At 47.6% G+C, this 15,286-nt stretch overlaps 5 protein-coding genes across 5 annotated transcripts; 3 read left to right on the forward strand and 2 right to left on the reverse strand.

Annotated features, from left to right (window-relative positions):
• Window positions 1–208: 208 nt before the first annotated feature.
• F5J12DRAFT_934397 (solute carrier family 25 member 38) lies at window positions 209–1,956 on the forward strand (the record flags this gene model as incomplete). Its single annotated transcript, XM_051749590.1, has 9 exons — window positions 209–599; window positions 656–697; window positions 759–833; window positions 901–982; window positions 1,055–1,280; window positions 1,341–1,500; window positions 1,560–1,663; window positions 1,713–1,781; window positions 1,834–1,956. Exons 1-9 carry the CDS (start codon window positions 563–565, stop codon window positions 1,954–1,956), a joined length of 918 nt encoding a protein of 305 aa, XP_051606070.1. The 5' UTR covers window positions 209–562.
• A 34-nt stretch (window positions 1,957–1,990) lies between these two features.
• On the reverse strand, window positions 1,991–3,691 carry F5J12DRAFT_779009 (acyl-CoA dehydrogenase/oxidase; the record flags this gene model as incomplete). The annotated part of the gene is made up of 8 exons (XM_051742343.1): window positions 1,991–2,065; window positions 2,124–2,473; window positions 2,529–2,553; window positions 2,608–2,790; window positions 2,842–2,997; window positions 3,054–3,260; window positions 3,311–3,411; window positions 3,466–3,691. 8 exons carry the CDS (start codon window positions 3,689–3,691, stop codon window positions 1,991–1,993), a joined length of 1,323 nt encoding a protein of 440 aa, XP_051606071.1.
• A 335-nt stretch (window positions 3,692–4,026) lies between these two features.
• On the forward strand, window positions 4,027–8,421 carry F5J12DRAFT_33687 (SNF2 family N-terminal domain-containing protein). Its single transcript, XM_051738953.1, has 24 exons — window positions 4,027–4,054; window positions 4,137–4,520; window positions 4,586–5,161; window positions 5,210–5,413; window positions 5,467–5,477; window positions 5,530–5,598; window positions 5,652–5,775; window positions 5,827–5,949; window positions 6,003–6,174; window positions 6,233–6,292; window positions 6,346–6,371; window positions 6,428–6,550; window positions 6,612–6,765; window positions 6,820–6,841; window positions 6,902–7,115; window positions 7,184–7,450; window positions 7,517–7,577; window positions 7,636–7,748; window positions 7,802–7,811; window positions 7,860–7,954; window positions 8,013–8,066; window positions 8,128–8,154; window positions 8,214–8,231; window positions 8,295–8,421. Exons 2-24 carry the CDS (start codon window positions 4,215–4,217, stop codon window positions 8,298–8,300), a joined length of 2,835 nt encoding a protein of 944 aa, XP_051606072.1. The 5' UTR covers window positions 4,027–4,054; window positions 4,137–4,214; the 3' UTR covers window positions 8,301–8,421.
• A 3,677-nt stretch (window positions 8,422–12,098) lies between these two features.
• On the reverse strand, window positions 12,099–13,123 carry F5J12DRAFT_902390 (GTP-binding protein; the record flags this gene model as incomplete). Its single annotated transcript, XM_051748291.1, has 5 exons — window positions 12,099–12,241; window positions 12,293–12,496; window positions 12,546–12,628; window positions 12,680–12,861; window positions 12,983–13,123. The coding sequence occupies 5 exons, from the start codon at window positions 13,121–13,123 to the stop codon at window positions 12,099–12,101; spliced, it is 753 nt and encodes a 250-aa protein (XP_051606073.1).
• A 476-nt stretch (window positions 13,124–13,599) lies between these two features.
• F5J12DRAFT_794747 (uncharacterized protein) lies at window positions 13,600–14,133 on the forward strand. The gene is made up of 2 exons (XM_051744034.1): window positions 13,600–13,921; window positions 13,990–14,133. Exon 1 carries the CDS (start codon window positions 13,708–13,710, stop codon window positions 13,897–13,899), a length of 192 nt encoding a protein of 63 aa, XP_051606074.1. The 5' UTR covers window positions 13,600–13,707; the 3' UTR covers window positions 13,900–13,921; window positions 13,990–14,133.
• Window positions 14,134–15,286: the final 1,153 nt, after the last annotated feature.

Genomic DNA, 15,286 nt, shown 5'->3' on the forward strand with positions numbered 1-15,286 from the left:
TTGGACTAGGTGATTAATACACATTAGAACGTCGTCAACGGCTACGACAAGATCTCTTACACTTAGCCTGAGGGTTAATTGAATTTTGAAGACTCGTAGGGAGGATTGTACTGACGGAAGAGTTGCTGTAGAGTTGAAGCCCCCGCATCCACGTTGCATGCTGTGGACGAACCTCGAGGCTCAGCCGTCTAGGCAGTGCCGTGGGCTAACGTAATTAGGCCATGTAAAGACGCAATGGTGTCCGCAAACATTGCTGGTAATCATAAGTAGACCATCCATTGAATGAGGTGTGTTCGTAAATAGTTAGATCGTCTATCAATAGTCTGGTGGTGGTAAGAGCCTCCCGAACGGAGAATGTTAAGGCTTGCCTGGTCGGGTTTTCCTGTGCTAATACCGCTTGCCACCTCACATCTAATTAGTTTGGTCAGGCTATGCTGGCTTTGCAGTAAGACTTCTGTGGAATCACACCTACGGAGACCGACGACAACGCCCCAGCAGGACGACTTGCAGTTCAACCAATAGTCTTCCAAGTCTGTACTAGCTCCTAGCACTGCCGTCCTTAATGAAAGATGCTGGGGTCAGCAAGCATTTGTTCTCAGGTAGTACCCATACAACTTCCAATCCTTCGTGGCCACCTCTCACCAAAACTCTACAGGTGCACTTTCAGGATTCGCAGGAGCAGTATTACTCCAGCCTCGTGAGCTTTAATCCCTAGAAAGTAGGGGTGGCAAGCACTCGCAACTGACCACCAGAACCAGTCGATTTGTTAAAAACACGGATACAACAAGGAGACACATGCACATCTGCGCTCCCGGTGAGTAGCGATTTGCACGGTTTTCAGCGCAAGAATGGTCTCAGGTTTCGCTAAAGCGGGTCGTGTGTCTCTCAGTAATACCACAGTCATATGGAATACCGCTCGTGATATCGTCAAACAGGATGGAATGAAGGGACTTTGGAGGGGAACGACGGCTACGCTCATGCGGTGAGTACCCTTGACGAGTTCTTTCTGCAATCTCCTTTTTCATCCATCGAATATTGACCTCCCGTTTGTCAGGAACGTACCAGGGGTAGCGTTATACATGACCAGCCTAACTCACCTCCGCGCAATCATGACCAGGTCACCCTATTTCGCAGCGCAGGACATGCGTGAAATGAGAGACGGTGTCAAAACAGTACTCCCCAAACTTTCAAGCAAGGGCAATCTGATAGCTGGGGCAACCGCCCGTGTCGCTGTTGGCCTCCTGCTCAACCCTTTCTCAGTGGTGAAAGCACGCTTCGAGGTCTGTCTTGCTTGATGTGGTATATATGTTGCAATGAATGTCAAATGCCCGTTGGTATAGAGCGAGCTCTACTCGTATAAGAGCCTAACTGGTTCACTCGTCTCGGTGTTGCGCTCGGGTCCCTCCGAATCGATGCGTGGTGTTTTAGCATCGTCTTTGAGAGATGCCCCATATGCCGGGTTGTTCGTCGTCGTTTATGAAGCTGTTAAGAACGAAGCCAGTAAGTTGGCAGCGTTCCTGTTCATCATTGGACGTGCATGCTCACGTACCGTGTCACAGCGTTTCTAGCCCCTAACGTATACCCTACCACCATACACGGCCTCTCCGCTGCGTCCGCAGGTGCCATTGCTACGATGGCCACTCACCCTTTTGACGTCATCAAAGTACGTAAACGGGTGTAATCCATATCACCTTGCTAAACGTCACCTCTAGACCAAGATGCAGGTCCGTTCGGAAGAGCGATACCGAGGGTTCATATCCACAACGTCTAGAATCTGGCAGGTAAGGTGGAACAGCTACCTGGAAGTGTTTGCATATGAAACTGCTCGTTCAGCAACGAGGTGCCGTTGGGTTCTTCGATGGTGCCTCTCTTCGTATGTCTCGCAAGATCCTCAGCTCTGTCATTGGTTGGGCAGTGTTTGAGGGCGTGCTTCTTCTCATTCATAAGCGCAACTAGTGAGATGAGTAACTGCCGTTGACACCAGTACGAACTACGAGTACTCCTTCTGAATGAACCTGGCAATCGTCTGTAGCTGAATATTGGATGTCCCCTCGTATATAGCTCCCTGTGTTAAGCACCACTTAGGCTTCGCTGGACGACAAAATAAGTTGCAGATGACTTACGATCTTAGAGTCTCTCCAGTACTTCTCTATCCCGGTCTCTCGCGTGAACCCTACCCCTCCAGCCCATTCGATTGCTTGACCGGACACCCGTTGTGCGATCACACTTGCCCAATACTTGGCCATTGCAGCCTCTTTGGTGAAGCTCTTCCCTTCCTCCTTCCGTCTAGCAGCATTGTACGTCAGCAGGCGGGCACTCTCGATTTCAACGGCAGCCTGTGCAATCTGGAAAGCCATGCCCTGGAACGTCCCGACCGGTTGGCCGAATTGCTTGCGCGTGTAGGTATACGGCACGGCTTTGTCGAATGCCCCTTGAGCGAGGCCGAGCATTTGTGCTGCGATGCCTATACGCCCTATGAAAACGCAGTTCTTTCACTATTATGCAGCGGGTTTGCGTGCTGAACGTACCTTCATTCAGGATTTCGATTGCGATCTGTGATGTTTCAGTCTCTCTGTAATGGTGGAACGGTTACCGAGGGAGACCAACCTTGTATCCCTTGCCTTCGCCACCAATAATATTCTCTTCTGGTATCCGTAGGTCGTCAAAGTTCAGGGTACACGTCGAAGAAGCTCTAATGCCAAGCTTCTCCTCTTTCTTTGCGATCTGAATACCCATATCCTTCGTTGCAATGAAGCACGTGATACCCTTGTACCCCTTGCTCGGATCGACCTGCATCGTTTGTGAGCTCCGGGATTGTTGTTAACACGAGGACTTACGTACGTTTGCGAATATCAGGAAGATCTCGGCTTCATGTGAATTGGTGATCCACATCTTGGACCCGTTGATGATCCAGTGACTGCCGTCCTTGACGGCACGCGTTTGTAGCGAGAATGCGTCTGACCCAGACGCAGGTTCAGACAAGCAGAAAGAACCCAGCTAAAAAGGCCCTAGCTAAGTGAGCATTTTACATGGTGCCCGCGTAATACACGTACCTTGGACTCTGAGAGTGGTGGTAGCCATTTATCTTGCTGCTCCTTGGTGCCGTACTTCCTCAGGATGGTATTCACGAGGGTATTGTGGACGTCGCACATGACGGACACGGAGGGGTCTACTTTGGCCAATTCCTCGATAGCAATTATGGCGGACGTAAACGATGATTCGGCACCGCCATGCTCTACGCTAGTCTCGATGCCCATGAGCTGTAGGCAGCTAAGTAAGATGTGCAGATATGGGTTGGAATGTCACTGACACCTTGCTCAAAGAGGCCCTTTATTATATCTGGGTCCATACTTTCCCTCTCGTCCATTTCCCGGACCTTGGGAGCCACGACGTCTGTAGCGAAGCGTCTGACTATGGATGGGGAGTGTCATAGCTGAGCCGGACGATGGATTAGACAGGACGAACCAGATTCCCTCAGCATCTCCTCCTCCTCCGTAAAAGTATCCAATGAATTTAGCGTAGAACCCTCCATGGAACGAGCCGATACTGAGAAAGCCCTCGAGCTCCCGGAGGTAATGGATAAGCTTGCCCCAGTTAGTGCAGTCTCCACCCTGGAGGCACACCTGGCACCTAATGAAGCCAACGGTCGAATGTTGGATGATGAAACCGAGCGAACAGCGGAGCGTAGCATGGTGGAGATGACAGTGTAGTACGGGGGAGCTCTGCGGGGTAATGCGAGTGCTCGGTTACCCGAATCACATGACACCGGAACATCGAGGCTTTGCCGGTGAAAACACTGATATCAGCAGGGATCTTCCAACATCGTTCGTGGGGAAGTCGGGTGGTGGTAGCATTTTTGGGCCACGGAGACTCTCAAGCCTATCACGTTGATCCGCAGTCACGGTCCTCCTCAACAACATTTCCCCTATCAAAGCAGAATAAAGCCTGGGCCCGGAGTGCAGCACTCAACTAGAATCCTCCTCAGCCATTTCACCGTTCCACTCAATGTCCACCGCTTCCGAACAGCGGTGATGAATACTTCCGTGTCGGTTGTGTGAGTCAGATAATAAAATGACCCCTGAGTCAGTCTGAGCCGGCTTGTCGCGTCTGTGGCAATTCTCGCGCCCACTAATTAGGTGAACGTCAAAAAAATGGTCGCCGTGCTCCTTTAAAACGACTCTGACTGCCACTCCCTTCCCTCCCACCACCCCAGCATGGTTCAGACAAGGAGACGCGCACGCGCTTCGGCCACGCCGGCCACTACAGCAACTACCGCCACCAGCACGAGCGTTTCTCCCTCCATGACTGACCAGCTCTCTGTCGAGCCAGAAACGCCCCTTACTTCAGACGTCGAGTTGTTGGAAGTCCCCAAAAAACTTCTTGCGAAAACTTCTGTCATGAACAGGAATACAAGGAAGCGCGTCGCCGACACAGAAATCGAAGAAATAGAGGTTGTTGCCACCAAGCGCAGGGTCGTTTCCAAAGCAATGTTTGTCGAAATACCCGTCGTTAGCTCAAAAGTGAGATATATGCTCGTCAGGTTTTCGCCATACAGCCATTGACTGGAAAACGCTTCGGCATCAAGGACAAAGGCAAAGGTAAAGCACTGGAACCGCCTCAGACCGAGCACGACAACCATCCGTTCTGTGCCTCGGAAGATGAGCCAGAACTCATCCAGGTGTCAGAGTCGGAGTCAAGTGGCTCTGAATTCGAATTGTCCGACATCGACGACATCTCTGTCAATGGTCACGGAGAAAATGACTACGTGCCATCCTCAGACGAAGATGAGGCTCAGATGATGAGCGTTGCCATACAATTGTCTCGTGAGACGGCTAGGGTAGAAGCCGAACGTGACACATCTGGGGCAGGACCATCGTCAAGACCTGCCCCTAAAAGGGCTTACAACCGTCGCCGGTCTTCATTTAAGCGTCCCGCTACCAGGCGGAACCGACAATCCCGGAGCTACGCAGACTCTGAAGAGGATGAGATTGACTCTGAATCAGAGCTCGGCATGGAGCTTTCAAACCAGAATGATACTGAGAGTGCCCCTTCCGAATCCAAAGGTGACGACGATGGTCTGGGCGACGAGTCGGTCGTCTACAGTTCAATAGAAGAAGAGTTCAGAGTCACGATGAGGAAGTTTGGCCGCAAGCTCACATTGGTAAGTTCTCTGTCGATGCACCGTGTGATTCGGTTTCATGTCTTGCAGGCGGAAAGGTCACGCATTCGCTTCCTCTTCCACCATCCTGAACTGCGTAATGTGTGGAGAAATCTTAAAGGAGTTGCGGTTGCGGCGCCTGAGAAAGCCCCTCAACCTGCTGGATTGAAGGTCACCTTGTTGCCTTTCCAACAAGAAAGCCTCTCTTGGATGCGAAAACAGGAGGAAAGCGTCTGGAAGGGTGGTATTTTGGCGGTGAGTTTACTTATTTATTGCTCTTCGCCGTAGTCGCTGAATGACTGGTATAGGATGAGATGGGGTGAGTACATATATGCATATGCTCAGCCGTAGTACTGAAATCATGTCCACAGGATGGGAAAGACCATACAGATGATATCCCTTTTTGTCTCTGATCTAAAACGCCCAAATCTCGTTATTGCGTGGGTCGGGTCCCTTGAAGTCAGTATCCTGCGAATCCTCACGCTTCGAGCAGACCTACTGTTGCTCTCATCCAATGGCGGAACGAGATCCAAGCCCACACGGAAAATATGAACGTTCTTGTGTGGCACGGCTCCTCTCGCAGTGTGAATCACGAGGAACTCAAGAAATATGATGTGGTCGGTCATATTTCATGCACGTTTATATCGTTCTGCTCAGTGACGTAATAGGTGTTGACGACGTATGCTATTGCGGAGAGTTGTTTCCGGAAGCAACACAGTGGTTTCAAGCGCAAGGGATTGATAATAAAAGAAAAATCACCTCTGCACCAAATCAACTGGAATAGAGTTATCGTGAGTCTATTGTAGTTTTGTTGGGCACATCCCGTTTAGGCTTGCATTGCTAGCTCGACGAAGCTCACAATATCAAAGAACGCGCAACAAACACTGCAAAAGCGTGCTTCGAATTGCGGAGCAACTATAAATGGTGCTTGTCCGGCACTCCCCTTCAAAACCGTGTCGGAGAGCTGTACAGTTTGGTTCGTTTCTTGGGAGGCGATCCATTTTCCTACTACTTTTGTGCGTTTCTGTCCTGTGTTGTGTCGGGACCGTTGCTTAGCAGCACATATGTGAATAGGCAGGCGCTGCGACTGCCAGTCGTTGCACTGGAACTTTTCAGACAAAAAGACGTGTGACGGTTCGTAGTTTTGTTTTTGACGCATATCACCACGAAAGCTGAGGCATACGCAGAGTGTGGACATGGTGCTGGGAGCCACGTGTGTCTCTGCTACTTACCTGTTGTTATGAATTGCATTGACGTGTTGTCACTCAGACCTGTTTCTGGAACCAAGAAATCTTAACACCGATCCAGAAATACGGCATGGTCGGTCCAGGACAAGTGGCGTTCAGGAAACTGAGGATTCTCCTGGATCGACTGATGCTCAGGCGAACAAAGGTGTGTCAGATGAACCTGTGTTGGATGTCTACCCCTCAGAGTGACGATGTGCTGCTTTTAGATTCAACGTGCCGATGACCTTGGTCTCCCACCTAGAACGGTCATCGTCAGGAGGGATTACTTTAGCCCCGAAGAGAAGGAATTGTATCTTTCTCTCTTCACTGACGCGAAGCGTCAGTTCAACACTTACGTGCATTCAGGCACGGTTCTGAACAGTATGGTGCCATGCTTCCCGTTATTGATATTATTGCGCTTACGTATCTTTGTAGACTACTCGAACATCTTCAGCTTGTGTGTTACACATGTCTAGCGATCGCCCGCCCTCAGAGTGCTCACCTACGTATCACACAGGATTACCCGTATGAGACAGATGGCTTGCCATCCGGACCTCGTGCTTCGGAGCAAGAAAAATGGGCATCAGTTCTTCAACACGGAGGAGCTAGGAGAAGGCACAGTCTGCCGGCTTTGCAACGACTTTGCCGAAGACGCGATACAAGCCAAGTGTCGGCACATTTTTGATCGTGAGTGTATCAAGCAGTACCTGAGCGCGAGCTGCGATGTCTCGGTGCGTTTGTACTCTTCGAATCAGATCTCTCTCGGCGTTAGTTCATTCGCTTTGTGTTTGTTGGGTAGCCCGACTGTCCCGTCTGCCATCTTCCTTTGACAATAGATCTAGAGGCTCCAGCATTAGAACTAGGCGAGAGTGCACCGGTTGCACGCCAAGGCATACTGGGACGTCTCGATCTTGACACGTGGCAGTCGTCCTCGAAGATCGAAGCCCTCATAGAAGAACTAAGCAACCTCCGCTTGCAAGATGCGACCACGAAGAGCATCGTGTTTAGTCAATTCGTAAACTTTTTAGACCTCATCGCATATAGGCTTCAGAAGGCAGGATTTCTGGTGCGTTGCTATCAGTGTTTTGTAGCAGTTTAAATGGGCTAAGAAGCAACGGTGAACGATTTGCAGATTTGTAGATTGGAGGGAGGGATGTCCCCACGCGCTCGAGATGCCACAATCCAGCACTTCAGTGAGCACCTCATTGTGGAATGTCGTTGACCATCGTTGAAAAATTCTTGTAATTATAGTGAACAATGTCGAGGTCACCGTGTTCCTCGTCTCCTTGAAAGCTGGTGGTGTTGCTCTGAACTTGACAGAAGCTTCTCGGGTATACCTCATGGACAGCTGGTGGAATCCGGCGGTGAGTCACTCCACGTTTCGTGACCAGTTCCCCCCTTCTTACTTTTTACGTAGGTCGAGTACCGTAAGTGAACAGTTTCACGACTCAGCAGCTCAGCTAACATCTTGACAGAAGCCATGGATCGTATTCACCGTCTTGGCCAACATCGTCCTGTACAAGCCATCAAACTTGTCATAGAAGATAGCATCGAAAGCCGCATCGTCCAGGTAGCCTTTGTTTGATGGAAAAATACCAGTCTTGTTTAGTAACCTTTCCATTTCGTAGCTCCAGGAGAAGAAGTCTGCCATGGTGGATGCGACGTTGTCCACTGATGAATCGGTATGTGTGAATTGTAGCGACAATAACTTCTTTTTTTCCTGATCGGATCGGCCTTCCTTAGGCAATGGGTCGTTTGACTCCGGAAGATGTGAGTGGCATGCACGGTGCCCGTTCTGTCGTCTCGTTCACTGACAACTATTCGTATAGTTGAGCTTTTTGTTCAGGGTAAGTCATTGGTATCCTCTTATGCCCTTAATGATATTCAATATGGATACTGTAATGATTTAGCTTTGAGTCCTACATTGCAAAAAGGCCTCTACTGTACAATCATATATATTATACATACTGGACAGCAAGTGTGTAATTTGTTTCATGTAACATCTCTGTTTTCAAGCTCGTGCAATCTCAAATGGTGTTGTCATAGATGGTATCCAGACTGATCTAATCCTTGTGGTCAATAAAAAGGTTGGCCAATGGTTGACTAGCTGTTGCTACTGACCAGTATTCAACAAATTGATCAGGAGGGTATATAAGTACCATAAGTAGTAATATGATAAGTTCCATAATTTGTCAAGTAAAAAAATAATTTTGTATTGGTGCAAATGGCTTTTATTGACTGACCACTACAGACCAGTAGTCAACTTTACCTTGCTACTGATCTTAAATACATATGTCTGAGCTGTTACTGCAACCTCATCACAAGGCATTCAGAGAGAAAATGTAAGAGTTTTTCCAGTGCCATTATAAATGATGAATCCATACTCATCATTTTCATGACCATGTACTCACATTACCTTGACCTGGCTTCTCGAGGCAAATACATAAGCACCTGGGCTTACTACACTCCACTACCAAGTAGTCAACAGAATTTAAGCAAGTTGAATGCCTTAACTGCAAAGAAATCATGCATGTGCTGATGTGCATATATTTTTTCTTGTCCCACCATATTTCACACTGTGAGGAGGCCTCTCAAATTCTTATCCCTCCTTGTGACTGAAATGGCTGAATTGGAAGTAGACCATCAGATGAATATGGGCATTCCCCTGCCACCTACTTAGTCTACCCACACAGATGATATAAGAGCATCTTCAGAAGGTACATATCATGCTCTAAATAACTTCCCTCCATGCTTCTAGTGGTATTTGCTGTGTTTTTAATGACCAGAAATGTGGCCTCTAAAAACATTGTTGGAGCATTGCTTCAGGTTTCTGCATGAGTATCTGTGCTTGGGTTTATTTCTTAGTGTTACCTTATGGAGACATCAAGACTGATCATGATCCATCAGGAGTACTTAGGCTAATTTCCACTTCCATTTTTACATCCATCTAGAGTCAACTCTTAATGTGTTATCCATGTGCAGACTTCATTTGCTCCCTGGCCCAATCAACAGTTTGTTTGCTGAAAACACCTGAGAATAACAGCTTCATGAGCATGAAAAAGATCTGCTTACACATGCGATTCTCCATGATGACCTTGATAATGGCATCACATAAACCATCCATATCACCATCATGATCATGAAAAACTGTCTTCACAACTTTGGAAATAGCAGTCTGTATGTTGGAGTTTTTGTATTCCTCCACAGCCAATGACAAAACTTCCTGCCAAACATGGTGCCCATGTTGCATTAAAAAGTAAGAATGCTCAGCAACAAGCAAGCATCCTAGAGGAGTGAGCAAATTCTGTGGAGGCAAGGAGAAACCCTTACCAATGGCATACTCAGCTATTGAGTGGACAGTTGGGAGCTTCCCCAACAAAGTCACATCTTTTGAGAGAGGTGGCATTGGGACACCAGGATTTACTTGAAATTTTAACTGTGATTGTACATGGTTCACCTGAGACAAGGGAAGATAGCAACCCAACACTTACAAGCTAAAAGTTTCAAGGGCACATGTGTCAGAAGTATAGTCACAGCATAACTAGCCATGGCTCCTGTGAGGCTGCTCACCTCCTGGCAAAGATGCCATACCAAGGGCACCAGCACACAATCATAATCAGACCATGACCTCAACCAGTCATGAAATCACTCACATTCTGCCATGGGGGATGGTTTAGGGAGGAAAAAACTCAGTAGGCACCCAACATAACATGTCTGAGCTACTCACAAGCTATCAGTCAAGTGGAACACAAAGAATGGAAGTGAAGGTAATCAGAAGGGATCAATCAATTTCCTAAATTGACCCACATTCTGCAATATCATCAACATGAACAGTGCAAGGGATCCCATTCAACAGAGCAGTTAAACAAGCTGTGAAGTCACTCACTTCCTGTCATGCCACCAGCACCACAAGTGCAAGTGAGGCCATTCAGCAGCAATCCAGCTAAACATGCAATGAAATCACTCACTTGCTGTCACACCATCAATATCAAGAGTGCAAGTAAGGACATGCAGCAGAGATCCAGCTAAGCAAGCCATTGAATCACTCACCCCCTGAAATGCCACCAACATCAAGAGGGCAAGTGAGGCCATTCAGAAGAGAATGAGTTAAGCATGCCATGAAACCACTCACCCACTGTCATGCCATTAACATCAAGAGTGCACATGAGGGCATTCAGCAGAGGTCCAGTTAAGCATGCCATGAAATCACTCACTTGCTGTTATGCCACCAACATCATGAGTGCAAGTGAGGTCATGCAACAGACATCAGCTAAACCATGAATCACTCACTTGCTGTCATGTAACCAACATCAAGAATGCAAGTGAAGTCATTCAGCAGATATCCAGTTAAACAAGCCATGAAATCACCCACCCACTGACATGTCATCAACAAGCATGCACATGAGGCCATTTAGCAGAGATCCAGCTCTAAAAAGCCATGAAATAACTCACTTGCTGTCATGCCACCAACATCAAGAGTGTACATGAGGTCATTCAGCAGATATGCAGCCAAACATGCCATGAAATCACTCACTTGCTGTCACCAAGAGAGGAAGTGAGGCCAATCAGCAGAGATCCAACCAAACATGCCTTGAAATCACTCACTTCCTGTCATGCCACCAACATCCACAGTTCATGTGAAGCCATTCAACAGCCATCCAGTTAAGCATGCTATACAATAACTCACAGACTGTCATGCCACCAACATCAAGAGTATAAGTGAGGTCATTCAGCTGAGGACCTGCTAAAAAATATCCATGAAATCACTCACCCACTGTCATGCCATTAATATTAGGAGTGCACCGGAGACCAATCAGCAGAGGTCCAGGTAAACATGTCATGAAATCACTTACCCGCTGTCATCCCACCAATATCAAGAGTGGAAGTGAAACCATTCAGCCAAAATCCAGCTAAATATGCTATGTAATTACTCACCCACTGTCATGCCATTAACATCAAAAGTGCACATGAGAATGCTCAGCAGACCCAGTTAAACATGCCATGAAATTGCTTACATGCTGTCATGCCACCAACATCAAGAGTATACATGAGGTCATCAAGCAGACATCCAGCCAAACATACCATGAACACTCACTTGCTATTGTGCCACCAATGTCAAGAGTGCACATGAGGCCATTCAGCAGAGATCCAACCAAACATGCCTTGAAATCACTCACTCGCTGTCATACCACCACATCAAGAGTGCAAGAGAGGTCATTCAGCAGAGATCTAGCTAAACCAGCCATAGAGTCACTCACTTGCTGTCATACCACCAATATCAAGAGTGCGAGTGAGGTCATTCAGCAGACATTCAGTTAAACATGCCATGAAATCACTCACCACCTGTCATGCCACCAACATCAAGAGAGGAAGCAAGGCCATTCAGCAAAGATCTGGCTAAATATGGCATGAGATCACTCACATACTGTCATACCACCATCATGCAGAATGCAATTTAGCCTAGTCAGCAGATCCAGCATGCCATCATTTACTCACATCCTGTTGGTAGAAGCAAATGAATACATAATGGGAGCATCATTAACCCTGCATGTTGGTAGAATATGGCCACTCACCTCACAATTTGGGAACCAGCTCAGTAGAGCATGTTCAAACTCCTTTGCATCCACCTGCAATCTGCCCTGAATACTTGACTGCAGTACACGTCTTAATGTCCTTCAGAACATCAGTATCTGCACCAAAACATACTCACTGACTTACTTCTGTACACCATACTGAACACATAGTGCAATACTTGACTGCTGTGTTGATATAAGTAACCTTTGTAAACCTTCCTCATTCAACACATTTGCTGTACACTCCATCAGAGCATTGCAGTCTGCATTCTCTTGATGCATTTCTGCCACCAGGAGTTTCTAGCAGCACTGTTTCCAAGAAAAGAAATACCCACTCTGAAGTGGTACATATCTTTGAGGTGGAAACTTGCACTTGCCAAGTTCTTGTTTCATGTAGTCAAGCCACTTTTCCAACAGTTCACCCTGCCTTCCCACAGCCCTTTCCTTTGCCTCAGCTAGTGCCAAACCTTGATCCAGAAGCTCCCTAAATGCAGTGAGGTACAAAGCATCCACCTTTGTCAACAGCACTACCACAGGAACTAAGCAGATAGTTAGTTACATGGATCATATCCATCAAAAGGCTTTTACCATGCCCTGTGTCACACTCATCAAAGAATTTCTGCTCAGCTGCAGTTACTGTTCTGTGGTAGTCAGTCATGGGGATGCAAAACCTAGATTTATGAGTTGCCTCAGCCTGCAGCCACTCATAACATAGCCCCTACCAGATAGCATGGATACGCTCATTAACACTCCTTGTGACTGCATGATCACGCACGAAGTTCTTCATCTGATCAAACTGCTGACTAGTGCCTGCTTCAAACCCACAGGAGTCATGGAACACAAAGCCCGGGTTACTCCGAAACACAAGCTCATGCTTGATATCGTGGTAGCCACGCTGGGAGTACTCAGCTGCAATATGAATTTCCATGAGTCGACGTGACATCTTACAGTCAAAGTGCCTTGCACAACACCACCATCAATCTGAAAATTGTTAGTTAGGTGTCACCAACTTCATGGGACTATACCTTGTTTCCCTTCCCATCAAAAATCTCTGGCTTATCTGTAGAGTTGCAAACTCTTTGGAGGATGGTGGTTTTACCAGCATTCGCCCTGCCCATTACCAGAATTCGAAAGCGCTTGATATTCTTCATGTATTCTCGAGCCATCTTGGAATCGAGGCGGTAAGTGGGTCCAGAAGACGTAGTTGCTGTGGCTCGGCATTAGACAGTCTGGAATTCACGAAAAGCGACAACAATACCCTGGGGAACAACTTCAATCTGAGCGGGAACTTGACTCGCCACATCGCCAGCAAGATTGCTTGATTCTGTACCCCCACATCAAACATGTCACATTTCGTAGGTTAAAATAATATCATACCTGCAGTTGTAGCTTTAGTTGCAGCAGGAGCTAAGTCATTTACATTGCTTTGGCGGGCGTGATGAGAGTCACCGCTGAGCGACCTGATCCACTTTTTGATACCACCGGGAGCCATGTAAATGTGAATGTGAATTATGATTTGTATACTTCACAACGTAGAGCTGAAGGTGTGGATGATCAGCGCGAAGCCCGTCGTGGTGGTGGATGCAGCTTAATCGATCGATATCAAGGCACCACGTTGAACGTTGATTCTTTCTCATGTCTTCCCATGTATAGCCCCGCTCACCAACTTTGCTTATGTAATTAAAGGCGCTCAATTCCTTCGAGCGTACTCAATTTTCCTAGGTCCAACAGCCAACAGACTTCAAGAAAAATGGGTACCCAAACTGCGAAGAAACTGTGCAACTGCATGTTTGTTGCTTCTGCCTGTCAAGAGACCTCAAAATCATCCTATCCTATCCTACACTCCGTGAAACAAATGAAAGGATTCACGCACTGTATATCCATTTGCACGACCACCTACTTTGACGGAATCATCGCCGTCATTGATCCTGAGTTGAGTTGAGTAGCACGGTGGCAATGAATGTGTAAGAGGCTCCTTTTTTGGCTTTCACGCTCCCTATTCATTGTTCATGGTTTTTTTGGGCGTCGAAAGCGAAATATGTTTGAGGAATGCGTACGGTCCGGGTCAAAGGTCGTGCCATAGAGGCAGACATGATATCCAGTATCGACCGAAAGACCAGACAGGTCACGACTAAATTTACAGGCACACGCGCTCACACGCGCCCCTCGTTCGTCGACTGGCTTCGTGCTTCCCTTTGCTTCGCAGTTCGGATCGTGGATGGTAGCTTTCAGTTCCTGTTTTACATGTATGTATATCACCCTTATAAATCTCAAGTTGTCCCCGTGACATCCAGTTGACGCTGAACAACGCGGTATAAGTCGACGGCGCGTCCTCGTCAGCCAATGAATTTTCCAATCAATCCTTGAGCGACGTGAGTTCCGGTCGCCCGTGACGCACGCATTGGTAAGGCGGGTGAAGAACATCAACCGGCATGTCCTGTGTGCGAATGTGCCGTATACAGAAAGGATGCGCTAACAATGTACATTTGTGTTCCTCCCCCCCTCTTTATATATATATATATATATATATAGCTATGATTCTGGTCGGAATCGGTCCTGATCACGAACTGCAATATTCGAAACTTGATCCAGCAGGATACCCTGTATGGGTTCCATGCGACTGGACAGAAGCGATGAATCATCTCCAGAAGTAAAAGATCCAGCAGGTGTACACAAGGCGCTCAGCCGTAGTGAGGTGATAGAGGTACGTGCTCGGCATGTCACGATGCTCAAAGCGACTGATCATATTGCAGATCACCATAGAATTCATATTGACGATTCACGCAACGGATTACAAACTCAGAAATAGAAGTAGGGATCATTTCGTGCGAGCCTCGCTCAATACTCGCCAAAGTCTACTGTCTTCGGATTGTCATCGGAAGTCGAATATAATTGGGTGAAGAGTGGTGTAAGGGTATAGTGTAATCAATTTCCAGATTTCACAGGGGGCACTGCGACGGCTGCAGTCCCGGTCGCAGGGGCCTTAAGTTGAGGACGCTATGATAGTCAGCAGAAGTGAATATAACACAACGCGATCGTCACCGATGCTGCAGCACTGTCAGAGATGATGGTGCCTCCACACATGAGGTGTGGTTCATACGATCTTGAGACGCCGGCGGGGGTGAGGGCAAGGCACCCGATTGATTACGAAGGGCCAGTAGCCCTATCCGGCGTCTGGATTGCCAACCATTGATGGCGCAAATAACAGAAAGACTCCGTATGATCAACTGCAGCTTTCGCAACGCCATTGGAATTGGAGCCGATGACAACCTTGTTTACGCGATCGAGGCAGTTGCGGTACGTTGAATGAAGGTCGATGCACAGCATAC

The sequence above is a fragment of the Pisolithus orientalis genome (genome assembly GCF_024613125.1).
Source record: "Pisolithus orientalis strain OTSU chromosome Unknown F5J12scaffold_1, whole genome shotgun sequence".
Lineage (NCBI taxonomy): Eukaryota > Fungi > Basidiomycota > Agaricomycetes > Boletales > Pisolithaceae > Pisolithus > Pisolithus orientalis.

Excerpts from the sequence above, each read along its gene's own strand:
- F5J12DRAFT_33687 (XM_051738953.1), top strand. The coding sequence starts at position 4,215 with ATGGTTCAGACAAGGAGACGCGCACGCGCTTCGGCCACGCCGGCCACT. Across the intron at positions 5,776-5,826 it reads AACTCAAGAAATATGATGTG|GTGTTGACGACGTATGCTAT; the intron begins GTCGGTCATATT and ends GTGACGTAATAG. Across the intron at positions 7,955-8,012 it reads TCGAAAGCCGCATCGTCCAG|CTCCAGGAGAAGAAGTCTGC; the intron begins GTAGCCTTTGTT and ends TCCATTTCGTAG.
- F5J12DRAFT_794747 (XM_051744034.1), top strand. The coding sequence starts at position 13,708 with ATGGGTACCCAAACTGCGAAGAAACTGTGCAACTGCATGTTTGTTGCT.